This window comes from Scomber scombrus, chromosome 15, assembly GCF_963691925.1.
Source record: "Scomber scombrus chromosome 15, fScoSco1.1, whole genome shotgun sequence".
NCBI lineage: Eukaryota > Metazoa > Chordata > Actinopteri > Scombriformes > Scombridae > Scomber > Scomber scombrus.
In genome coordinates, this window is record NC_084984.1 from 13,848,264 (window position 1) to 13,861,859 (window position 13,596).

A 13,596-nucleotide genomic window follows, 5' to 3' on the forward strand; every position below is an offset into this window, starting at 1 on the left:
GTGTTAATTAGTGAGATTTAGAGGTTTGTTTTTCAACTTAATGACAGAGCCAGACTAGCTTGTTCTATGCTAGGCTAAGCGGTGCTAGCTTCATATTTAACAAAAAGACACGAGTGGTGTCAATTTTCACATCTAAACTGGTAGAGATGAAGCAAATAAACTGGTTTTATACTTGGGTTTTTGTACACATTACACAAATAACATAACATGTTAATTATTGATATTTAGAGGTTTTAGTAGGTACTTTTTTAACTTTATGACAGAGCCAGGCTAGCTTGTTCTATGCTACGCTAAGCTAATCAGCTCTATCTTCATATTTAACAAACAGACACAAGAGTGGTGTCAAATTTCTCATCTAAACTGCCAGTAATAAAGCAAACTTGTTTTTATACTTGGTTGTAACAATTGAGCTATAAAGTGTTGATTTGTTAGATTTATTGTACTTTATGACAGAACCAGGCTAGCTTGTTGTGTGCTAGGCTAAGCTAATAGACTCTAACTTCATATTTAACAGTTTGTTTTTATACTTTGGTTTAAATAAATGAGCTATAAAGTGTTAATTTGTGAGATTTTGGGGTTTTGATAACTTCATCTGTAACAGAAGGACGTCAGAGTAGTGTCACTTTTCTCATCTAAACTTCCAGTAATAAAGTAAACAAACTTGTTTTGCAAATTTGTTCACGATTCAGAGAGTATCTACATCTCAAACAGCCGCTCATTTGTTGGAAAAACAAGATTACTACAATCGGGGCAAAAAGCCTAAAAGGTTTTATTTGATTTTATTCGCGTCTTTATGGGATTCCTGAGCTCATTAGTGGCACCAGCGCAGCCTGCAAGGGGTCTCTGTAGACTAGTCTGTGCTGTATCTCAGGAGTGGGAACAAATGCATTTGGAGAGGAGAGGCGCTGGCTGGCCTGCTGATGGTCCTCCGAGGATAAACAAATGACTTTCAGGGAGCACATCGGGAACAGACAGCACTCAAACAAATGCTTTTAAATAGAGAAAGACAAGGGAGGGGAAAATCCTCCTCTTGTCATTCGTCTTAGTTGAGAGTGTTTGTTTGTCCCTGAATGTCCACAGAGGAGCCGGAGTTGGAGACAGCGCCCAAATCTAAACTATACTTACTTTTAGTGTCCCGACTGATATGATATTAGCTTTTTTGCAGATATATTGGTATCAGTTTAAATGTCAGATGATAAGTTAAATATTAGAAATGACAAGTTAGGCACCAGAGAGGACTGACAACTTTTAAATGATTTCTTCAACTTTTTAACACCATCATACAAGTAAAATTAATCGATTAGTTGATAGACAGAACAATAATTGGCCACCATTTTTATAATAAGTCAATTTTTTGTCACTATTTAAGCCAAAATTGTGAACATTTGCTGCTTTACTTTGTCACATATGATTATAAAGTGAATATTTTTACAAATAACAGAAATAATTATCTTCTACTTGTGACATGACACGGACAAAACGATTAAAGGCAAAAATAATCATCAGTTTATAATGATTAGTTGCAGCCTGATTATGCAATGTACACTGTGTGTTTGTGCACATGTATGTTTGTACCTGCTGTGTGAACTATCAACACGATAAGGTCTGTGTGGAAGCGACTGTGTGTGCTCTGCCTGTTAATCCATGTTCCTGCTGCACTGCGCTGTCACATGTACAGTATGTCTGTTTGTTTCAGCAATCCATTAAAGCCAAAGCTGAATTACCAAGGGGGGGCAAAGCTGGCAACTGCCCCAGTGTGTGTGTGTGTGCACCACAGTCAGTCAGTATCACACATGATGACTGACAACATTTAGTTTCAGGACCTTCATTTATTTCACTTTTCTGCAGCACATTTCAAGGTTATGTGTTTAAATGAGCACATAGTAAATCTGAGGCCACGTAGTATTGACATATAAACTAACCAGAGACTCTCTGGTCTGTCCAGTATGTTAATCCTGCCAGATTAAAGCTGTATGACACTTATACTCAGTGAAATATCCAAACTAGGATAGCAGTTAATATTTTTAAAGTTGTCCTAATTAATTAATTAATTAATTAATTAATTAATTAATTAATTAATTAATTAAATGCAAAGTAAGTAAACAGCTAAAAAAATGCCCATCATAATCTCCTATATCAGGTGTGTCCATCCATACTATTTGCTGAGGTGGAAAAGTTTGTGTATCGATAAAAAACTATATTCTGTGAAGTTCAATGCAAACAGACGTTGTTAAATAAATGATGACATACAACGGAGCTTGTGACCTAAACGTCCAACAAAGATAAGAAAACATCAGATTTATGTGCAGCAAAGAAGAGCTCACAGTATTGCATATCTTCAAATTTCTTGTATATTTTGTCTGTAATCTGTAGATGTAAACATGCATTGAATCCAATTTTATTTTTGCAGAATTTATTGAAATTCATTAAAAGTTTTATGCTACATTTGGAAACCTAGCTACAGTTCACTTTGTCAGTGTAGAGAGACCAGAAACAAGGGAAGAGAGAAGGGTGTGTGACGTGCAGCAAAGGTCCGACCAGGAATCGAACTGTGGACATTGCGTTTACATGATATGGGTCTTACCCGTTAGGCCACTAGGGCCCCCCGAACATGTTAAATTTACAATAAAACACTACCACAACAACAAACCTCACATTTTAAAAACTGAAACCATCAATTTTGTCATTTTTTGTTACAAACAATGACTGAAACCTTCAGTTTTTTGGTTTTTTTTGCAATGCAAAATGTCTGAAACCTTCATTTTTGGGCCTTTTTACTATAAGAAAAGACTGAAACCATCGATTTTGGGCTTTTTTGTTGTAAAAAAATGACTGAAACCAACACTGAATGATTCTCTGTCAATCTACTAATTGATGAATTGACTCATTTCAGCTTTAATCCAAATGAAAACTGGTATATTGAGGTTTTCATGGCTCATGTGACATTCTTTCATAACCCTTTAAATTACATGACAGGCACAAGTGTAGCATCTCTCTGCATTGATAGCTGTAATCGATTCATGAGCTGCCACCGCTGCCACCGCTCGCCACGCTCTGATAAAAAAAACACTGAGAGGTTTCTACTCGTGTGTTTTCACTGTTAAAAGGCTCGTCTGTCTCTCTCTCCTCTCACATCTTTTTTAGTGCGGCGGCTCTTCTCACGGAGAAGCCAGTTTCCTCCCAGTCTTCACTACACACCAGACAGGCCTCGTTGGAGCCTGAATGGCAGCAATTAGACACAAATTTCAACCAAGACTCCCTTTTTCCCCTTCTTCTTCTTTTATTGGACAGCGAAATGGACACCATAAAACTTCAGGCGGCTTCAGTGGTGTTTCACTTGTAGGAGGAGTCGTCGTTTTCTTGTCTGGGGTATAACGAGACCGTATTGCAATTTCTCGTGTGTTGTAAAGGCGGCCTCTTGTTTTTCTGAAAGAGCTGAGGAATTTCTGTCCACTCGGTCGAAAGGGGGGACTCCTTCCTCCCTGCAGTATTTCAGCGCAGTTTGCTATTTCTAGAGTTGTGTGTTCAGAAACAGAGAGAGGGAGGGGTTGCATTGTAAGAAAAAAAGCAGATAACAAGCTAAACTGAACTTAAACCAGAGTGAAATTGGCTTTAAAGGATTCGTCCACACAGCATCGATAAGTACGTTCACACTGTAAGAAGCTGCTGGCGATTTACTTAAGAGGAATCCAGATTGACCCACTTAACTCAAAATCCTCGTTGACCTCATTTTGAGTTTGCATGGAGGTGCATCCTCCAGCTCTTCACAACTACCCCCCCTCCTCCCCCCTTCTTTCCCTTAACTCATTAACTTATTAGTGGAGGCTCTCAAATCCCCACTATACTGTTTGCTTTACTACGTCCACCCCTAACCCTTCTTTACTCTACAGTGCTAACAGGCAGGTTTAACTCTCAATTGTTATTGTATATATTGTTATAATTTTCAATAAAAAGCAGATATTGACAATTTTGCTTGCTAAAAAATGACAATTAAACAATCTAAAATCCAAATATGTTCTGTTTTCTCACATGTTTGACACAAAAAAGGGTCAAATCCTTACATTAGAGAAGCTGCAACTACTAAATGTTAAAGATTTTTCCTTAAAAAATGAACATCAATTAAACTTAATCTATATAGCAGCTTTCCTACAGGTTTATGTAGTTCAAAAGGCTTCACAGTTGATTGACGAGCTGATAATAAGAACAAGTGACAACATAAAGAAAAGGAATAAAAACAAGAGGAAAAAATTACAAAGAAAATAGAAAAAAAATAATTAAAAATTAAATAAAAATGAAAGAGAAAAAGTTAGCCGAAAACTAGGACGAATAAAATCAATAATAAGATAAAACTTAAAGAATGATAATGATAATAATAATAAAATAACATAAAATAAAGTAAAACAACATTTAAAAAAATATCAAAACAAATATTATAAAAATAGACTAAGTAAAGCTAGGCTGAACAGGCAGGTTTTAGTTCCAGGGGTTCAGTTTAATAATCAAATGATTATTTAATGATGTAAACTACCAGCAACTCCACTATAAACATCTACAGACTTAATGGGAAGCTGATCTGAAACCAGTTATGGAGGACAGATGGATCAGTGCAGCGTGACCATTGATTGGTTGTTTACTTCTCCTTCCTGCAGCCCCAGAGGTGCTTCTGCATCTCCACGGGTGAGAGATTAGGTTCCCCATTGTCATCATTGTCATCACGCTCTCACACACACACAAAGCACACCTTTGGCCGAGAAGCCCTCGCTCGCGCCTGATTGGCCGGCCTTTGCATCGAGAGGCTGAGGTGACTGAATGGTCGACTGGTGTGTCGAGGGTCTCGCCGGCTTTTGTGCTCTCGGAGAGTCTTTGGGCACATAGCTGAGAGTGTGACCCCCTGCAGACGCAGTTTGAGCCTCTGGCATGAAAGTCTCTTTCAGGCTGAACTCTGTAGGGAGCTGAGCTGCTCTTTCACAGGCTAACGTCCGGGCCTTGTTCTTTAATTGCTTAAAGGACGAGTTCACAGATTTTTAAAGTCTCTCTTAAACCAGCAGTCAGGTTTTAGCTCGCTGTAATCATTCCTCCTGTTCATACTGACTATTAAAAGATCTCCTTCAATGGTGCTTTCAATGGTTTCAATTTCAAAAGTGGTGGAGGACAGAAATAATCGTCGTTTAGTGCAACAAAAATGTATTTAAAAGTAGATGTGATTAGTCATATCAAGTGATATCTGACACATTTACTGTCTTTTTAGCATTAAATTCCCTCTTAGTGTTTCCCCGTTGAGCTGTGGAAGAAGTATAGTAACAAAAAGAGAAACTTTGGCTCTAAAAACACTGTAACGTTGAAACATAGAAGATGAAGATTTGACTCATATGGAAGGCTGATGCTTCATATTAGCTTCACATCAACATTTAAATACATTTTGAGGAATGGTTACAGCAAGAAAAAACAGGTTTAATGTTCATATGTTGATTTAAAATGGACTCGTCCTTTAAAGTCACAATGAAATGGTAGTTGGAGAATCTTTAGCTGCTCCTAATATGAATATTTGAATCTTTTACATATGATCGGTCCACTGAAGACTGCTAACGTAGCGAATACAGGGTGATATGTAGCTGCACCCGCCTCACCAGTTGTTAGATCAGGATGACGGAGAGGAGAAAATGAAGCCACAGTCTTTTTAAAGCAAATTAAAGTATTACTCAGTGATAAAACACCCACTTCCCTCTTATGATTCTGTTCTGTTAGCTGCTACGACCCACACAGCAGCTTTTATATGAAGGGTGCGGTTAGCTATCTGCCAAAAAGTCTCATATTTGATCATATGGCATTTTATTTGCAAACGCCCCTGAGTTCAAGATGAGTCATCATCAGACATCTGAAAGTGTTTTTAATGATTTTTTTTGACACTTTATTGGCATTTAACCGAACGATAAACACAGAGGGACGCAGGACTGTGTCTTTAACCTTTTTACATACTGTTCATTATCTGACTCATAATCAGTCTCTACACCAGTTCACATTCATAAATTCCCCGTCAGATTAATTTAATGGGGAAAAATATGAAAAAATATTGAAAAATGATATTTTATTTAAGTTTTTGGATACTGTGGGTCACATTAGCCCTCCTGTTGTCCTCGGGTCAATTTTAACCCAGGAGGACAAACAGGCTTTAACTCAAATACGTTTAGTTTTATTTAAATGAGGCCTATTGACCATTATTTCCAAAACAATATGTGTAAAAGCTGTGGTAATAAGTTGGAATAGATCATTTATACCTTACGCTTTTTAAACAGTTCTATTGTGTCAGTTTTGACCCAGGACGACACTTCCAGGGACTAAATGAAATGTTTATTTAACCGCTCTCAAATGTAAAAATGGGTCACCTTTTCACCCTGAACATATTCGATCGTATGAATTTTATGTAAATGCCCTCGAGTTCAAGATGATTCATTGAACTTGTGTTTTTAATAATCAAATTTGACCCTTAACATATTCGATGGTATGATTTCTTCGGTAAACACCGCTGAGTTCAAGATGAGTCATCAAACATCTGAAAGTGATTTTTAATGATTTTTTTGACATGTTATTGGCATTTAACAAGAGATAGCTGAATGATTAACACAGAGGGACGCAGGACTGTGTCTTTAACCTTTTACATACTGTTTATATTCTGACTCATGATATAAATATGTGTATCAGCTGCACAAAAAGTTTCAAAATTTGTGACTTTTTTGTATGTTGTGGGTCACATGATGAATAGTGTGGTTATAAGAAACATTTTAGGGTGATTTTATAGCTCTCAAATGTAAAAATGGGTCAAATTTGACCCTGAACGTATTACATTGCATGAAGCCTTTTGTTCATACGATCAAATGAACAAAAACTTCTGAATTCAGGATGAGTCATCAGACATTTGAAAGGGTTTTTAGTGTTTTGATTTGAGTTTTTTTTCACACATTATTGACATTTAACAAGAGATAACTGATGTTTTACTTGTGTGCTCTCAAATGTAAGAATGGGTGAGCAGTATGCCAGGGTTAAGAACCACTCCTGTTCTCCCACTTCCTCACTTCCTCATTTCCTCTCCGAATCCTTCAAAGACCGCTTAAACAGACGACCTCACGCCTAATTGGGAGCGAAGCGTTAAAACCTTTTCGGTCTCCGGGCCGGCCGGCGTATTTACACCCACGTTGGGAACGAAGGAGTTAAGTTTGGTTGCTATGCGGTGCACAGAGCTGTATTATGCAAGCCTGCGAAGCACAGACACACACACAGAGAGAGAGAGAGAGGAGAGAGAGAGAGAGAGAGAGAGAGAGAGAGAGAGAGGAAGTGCATTGCAGAATGCTGAGCTCAGGGCTTTGGCTCACCGCCAAGCACGCACACACACACACACACACACACACACACACACACACACACACACACACACACAGCTGAGGGCATACCGATTTTTCCAGCAGCACAGCGGTCTCCTCCTCGCGAGTCACTCTCTCTCTCTTTCTGTTACGTCAGTAGTTCAGCTGTGGGCCAGGCATGACTGGGGCAGGGCTGCGTAACTGAGAGCACCATGCACTTCTCTCTCAGTGTGTGTGTGTGTGTGTGTGTGTGTGTGTGTGTATATAAAGACAGGATATGGACTTGTGGTGTAGTGTGATCCTTTCTCTCTCTCTGTGTGTTTGTGTGTCATGTTTCTGCTCAGCAGGAAAAGCAGCAGCAGCAGCAAGAACCGAAACGACATCTCTTCTTTTTTTTCTTTCTTCTATTTCTATACAAGTTTCGCTCTCACATATTTAATGTCTCGTGGTTCTTCCGCCTGTTTTGTTTTTTGGGGCTTCAGTTCTGTATCTCCCCGCTTCGCCACATCTGCAGGCAAACACCCACTCTGTTATAACGGTGTTTCTTCCACCCAAACAGAGGCTGATATGTGTCACATTTATGAGAACCAATGTTCCAGGCGTGCTTCTTCTGAACATGTATGTGTTTATGTTGACCGGCATTACAGAAAAGATTTAAATTATATTGCAGTCTTAGAAGTTCTGTGACGATGTTGGGATTACGCCACTGGAAAAGAAAAAGTTTTACCATAACAATAATGTTGATGGGAAAGTTTTTTAAATTGGGTCACAGATGTTGATAACTGTGCAGCGGTGTTTCTTTTATTTGATTTAATCTGTTTAATCGAGTGTTTACGTCACAGATTTTAATGGAGCAGAATCACTCAAACCACCTTTGTAATGGTATATAGCAGGTTATTAGTTGGAGAAAATGCTACATGCTACAATTTGAGCTTTTTAAACTTATTTATTCATGCATTTATTAAATAATTGACAGTTTAGGTATAAGATAAGAGGAAATATAGGAATAAATGACATGAAACAGTGACTCTGGCTTACTTCTGTAGCTTTAATGTTGGCATGACAGCACTCTGCAAGACAAAGAGTTAAATTATTATCATTTTAACACATTTTTCAATCAATTATGACACAATAAATGCATAAAAAATGAAAGAAAATACAATAATGTCTATAGTATTTGTTTGATTTTTTTAATTTAGACAATATTAATCTTCCACATATACACATATTCCTCCACTTGACTTGAATCTCTAACCGTAATTGTAACATTAACATTAAAACGAGGCTTTTAAGTAAAATGTTCCCTATTATTATTATAAAGTTGAATTAATTTGCAATTTGTTTAAACTTCACCAATCCAACCAATGAAGGCAAGGAGTGGGGCGACTCATGACTTTGCCATCCTAGAACAAAAAGAAAAAGTCAATCCAGCTACAAAAAGGCCCTGAAAAAACTACAATTAACAGCAGCTGGAGGTCAGTCGTTGTTGTGACTACCAGCTGAAACACCTTTTATTGATATATCACATTGATCTGATTAAAAGTTGAGTCTTATTATTGGTTTCCTAACAGAGTCTCAGATGTTTATTTAGCCTCCCACAGAAGGAAAAAGTGAAGGAGCTTTTTTTCTTTTTGTTCTTTGTCTTTTGGCATTTTATATTTGCTGATGCTCTCTCTGTCATCTGTTACTGTTTGGCCTTTATCAGCCTCACCATCGGCCAAGTCACGTATTTCTCAGTTTGCACGACAACAGCATGATTCACACACAAACACACAGAGTACATCACGCTGCTTTTTGATTTCAGTGGAACTAAAATGTGCATGTAGTGTCTGTACATGAGCACAAAAGCTTTTGTCACATCGCTTGCTAATAAAAACTCAGATGATAAAATCTGTCTGAGCTTCTGACATCATGTGTTATCAGACTGGGTTAGTAGGTTACCGCTGATACACGCTTTTACTCTGTCTGGTTGTCGTCTTCTCCTAATCAGACGACACATATTTGCCTCCCTGGGCTGACGCAATATTTAACAATGTAAATCTCACAACATGCAGATTAACTTCAGATCTATATTTATCATGTTTTGTTTTTTTTTTTGGTTGGTGTTGTTTGTTTAAAATGGAAATTGAGAGTCCCGCAGCATTTGCATCAGGGTTTATTTTCCTGTCAAATACTCTTAAGCTTCCAAGAAATGAGAGTAAATTTAAGATCCTCCATTTCTCTTTAACCCTCCTGAAATCACACTTAAAAGCCTGTAGGTTGTTTTTTTGTATAATAGGAGGTTTTTCTGTGGCTGTGGTGAACTGATCAGTCAGTCCTGTGTGAGAGAGAGAGAGTGAGAGAGAGACAGAGAGAGACAGAGAGGGGAAGTTAATCACTGGAGTTGTTGTGGAAGGGAAATGAAAAGAAAATGAGGATATTTGGCTCTGCATGCTTGCTGCCCTTTCACCCTTCTTTCTTTCTCTTTTCTTCTGTCTCTGTCTTTTTCTCTTTCTGTCTTTTTACTTCCCCCACACTGCCATGCCTCTTGATATCTGGTGTGATAGTTCAAGTATAGTTTATGTGCAAGTTTCAAACTTCCTCATGCCTATTTTAGGGCTGCAACTACCAACTAATGATTATTTTCATTAATAATTAATCTGCCAGTTATTCTCTCTATTAATCAGTTAGGCGTTTGGTCTATAAAATCGTGAAAAAAGTCGATTACTGTTTCCCAAAAGCCAAAGATGCAACCTAAAATGTCTTGATTTGTCCCGACTAACAGTCTTTAACCCAAAAATATTCAGTTAACTGTTGCAGAAGGTTAAAGAAACCTGAAATATTCACATTTAAGAAGCTGGAACCAGAAAATTGTAGTATTGTTTGATTAAAAAATGACTCCAAATGATTAAATGATTGTAATAGTATATTAGTAGTAGTATATTAATCAATTAATTGTTGCAGCTTTAGTCTATTTATTTTATGGCATTCAATGTGGATATGATCAGTATTTTATAGTATTATTAACAGTTGATTTCATTACTATCAATTTCACCCGACTCTGCAGCTCTCAGCTCTGTGTAGCATTTTAGCTTCTTTGAGCTCATCGTTTTGGTTTCACGGTCCGCATCTTTACTGTTTTTTTTGTTCACTCACCATAATTTTAGACCTGGTTTTTGTGGGGGAAATGGTCTAAACACCTCACTTTACACTACCTGCTCAGCAACAAACAGCAGTCAGACATAGTTAGCAATAAGCTGGTGAACATAGTGGAGCATTTAGCAGCTAAAGAGCCAGATATTTCCCTCAGCAGGTGGTGGAGACCAAAAATGGAGCAAAAAATGTGAGAGAATATTGGACTTATATTCAGCAGGTGGACAGAAACACGACTCCAAACGAATGATAATGTCGCTCAGTAACTGCTGGATGTGGAATAAGGCAACTGTTTGCAAATATGTTCAATATATATATATAATATATGTTTGTTTCCGTGTTTGTTTCCACTGAAAATCTGTTATTGCAGGTTTAAATTGAGTGTTTTTAATTGAATTGCATCTGATTGACAGTTGTTTTATTTCCTCTGTTTCAGGGTTTCACCTCAGCGGCACAGTAAGGGAACCGGCGACGTCCTCGGAGCCCGAGCTGGTCTGCAACGTGAGCGTCAGCTTCGACCGATGTAAGATCACAGCGGTAACGTGCAGCTGTGGCAACAAGGACATCTTCTACTGCGCCCACGTGGTGGCGCTCTCGCTGTACCGGGTGCGGAAGCCCGAGCAGGTCAAACTGCGGCTTCCCATCTCAGAGACGCTTTTCCAGATGAACAGAGATCAGCTGCAGAAGTTTGTTCAGTACCTGATCACGGTCCATCACACCGAGGTGCTGCCGACCGCACAGAAACTGGCCGATGAAATACTGTCGCAAAACTCTGAGATCAACCAGGTGCACGGTGAGTTTACATGGTCGTTATCTGTGATTTCAGGGGAAGAACAGGCTGAACTTCCCCCTCTTAAACGTGCACGCAGGTACAGGCTTAAGTAAACAAAACACAAACACATGCAAATGCGGGTACCTGTGTTAGATTTCCTCCGTCTCGCACCGGTTGAAGTCCAGCTGGTGGCTGCCATCCTGGGAGAGGATGCAGGGAAAACAACAAGCTGTTTATAGGAGAACGGGACAGACACACACACACACACACACACACACACACACACACACACACACACACACACACACACACACACACACACACACACACACACACACACACACACACACACTTAAATCAGGTCAAGAACAAGTTACAAGAATGTATAAAGTGGGGAAAAGTTTGTGAGCAGACGTGAGTTTCAGGCGTCACCATAAAACATTAAATACCACAAAGTACATGAATGAGTACAAAGTGTGTCATATAGTGTTTCCTAAAACACTGAGTGCTCACAAACCTACTCACATACACAGCTTCCAAAACCTACATACCTCAAAACTGTACTTTTCTCATAAATTCATATTGAAATCATTGGTTTGAAAGTGTTTTAAACGTGTGTACTCTGCTTTCTTTTGCACATACGTGATGCTTTTATATTTATATGCTGTGTGCACATGTGCTTTTTATCCCGTGTTACACTGCTGCTGCACAATCAATTTCCCCCTTTGGGACAAATATAGTAATTGATTGATTGATTGAATAAAACAAAAAGAAGTGTAAAAACATGCAGGCAGCTGTGTTTACATGTAAATATACAGTGTGAGGTTAATCTGCAGCATGTTTGGAGCAGGTGAGAACATGTTTTATGCCCCAACGGACGTGTAGTGCTTTATTATAGAACAGTATGATGAATATTTAAGATGCATTTTGTTGTATTTTTTGTTGGTAGTAGATATATATTCAGTTTTGTGTGCAGACATGCTAAGGGAATTACTGCAGAGCTTTGGTTTATTGTTGTACTGACTGGATACATTTTGTAGTTCAATAGTACTTTCAGGTAATTTGTAGTAGTTGTTGGTGTATTAAGTTGTTCTTATAATCAATCAAACTGTATTTACTATATTTATCAAAGTGCTTCACAGTTGATTGACAAGCTGATAATAAGACAGAATTAGTGTAGACGGAGAACAACATAAAGAAAAGGAACAAAAAAGAACAAAGAACAAAATTTACAAAGAAAAAAATGGAGATAAAAATATAAAAATAAAATAATAAATACAATGAATAATAGAATATAAAATGATAAATTCAATAAATAAGATATAGTAAACGTAGAATAAATACAAGTAAAATACATAAGAGAAAATAATAAATAAATAAATAAATAAATAAATAAAAATAAGAAAGTAAGAGAAAAAGTGTATTAAACACTACAGAGATCTGTGTGTATGTTAATCTGGATATTTTGACACAACCTCAGATACTTTTAAAATCCAGTTCGTGGTCATTTGTGTCGTAGTAGCATTATGTTATTACACACAGTTACTCTTTGGATACTTAATATTTAAATATAGAGTACATAGCAGTATTTTGCAGCAGAATATGTGTTAAGTGGTTGCATGTTAATTCACAAAACATCTAGTATTCCTCATTTCCAGTTTGTTTACATTTGTTTACAGTTTCCAGTGACTTTAATCTGTTGTTTACTGTAACTTAATTACTGTATACATGTAAACATAATGCTTATATATAGAATATTTGCTTTGTAGCCTTTTGATGGTTAAATACTTTATAGATTTTTACTGAACATATTTGTTTTGTTTTATTGATTTAATCCTCCCAGGAATGCATGTTAAATATTAGAAATGTGGCATATGTATTCCTCTCTTCTATTAGCAGATGTAGCAGATTTTGCAGAGTTTCTAGTATTGATCAGTGTTTTAAATGCTTAACCAGCACTGCATTAATACATCAATGCAAATGCAGCAGAGGGGTGAACTTAACGCTGATGCAGGCAGATTTCATGATTCGTGTCGGGTCGTCCCTACGAAGACACGAACAGAGTGTTTGTTTAATACTTAATTGCTGGTTGTTCTGTTGTGCAGGAGCTCCGGATCCGACGGCGGGGGCGAGCGTGGACGACGAGAACTGCTGGCATCTAGACGAGGAGCAAGTTCAGGAACAGGTCAAGCTCTTTCTCTCCCAGGGCGGGTACCATGGCTCGGGGAAGCAGCTCAACTTACTGTTCAGCAAGGTAACGGAGATCTTTAAAGAGTGATTACTACACAGGACTACGCTCACATTCACACTCACACAACGTCATGTACAGTACATCTA

General features: G+C 37.8%; 1 protein-coding gene across 1 annotated transcript in view; it reads left to right on the forward strand.

Annotated features, from left to right (window-relative positions):
* zswim6 (zinc finger, SWIM-type containing 6) overlaps window positions 1-13,596 on the forward strand; it is a 55,083-nt gene that overhangs the window by 19,943 nt on the left and 21,544 nt on the right. Inside the window, exons 2-3 of the mRNA XM_062434470.1 lie at window positions 10,924-11,280; window positions 13,365-13,513. Of these exons, the coding sequence (XP_062290454.1) occupies window positions 10,924-11,280; window positions 13,365-13,513 (506 nt within the window). The remainder of the gene's footprint in view (window positions 1-10,923; window positions 11,281-13,364; window positions 13,514-13,596) is intronic.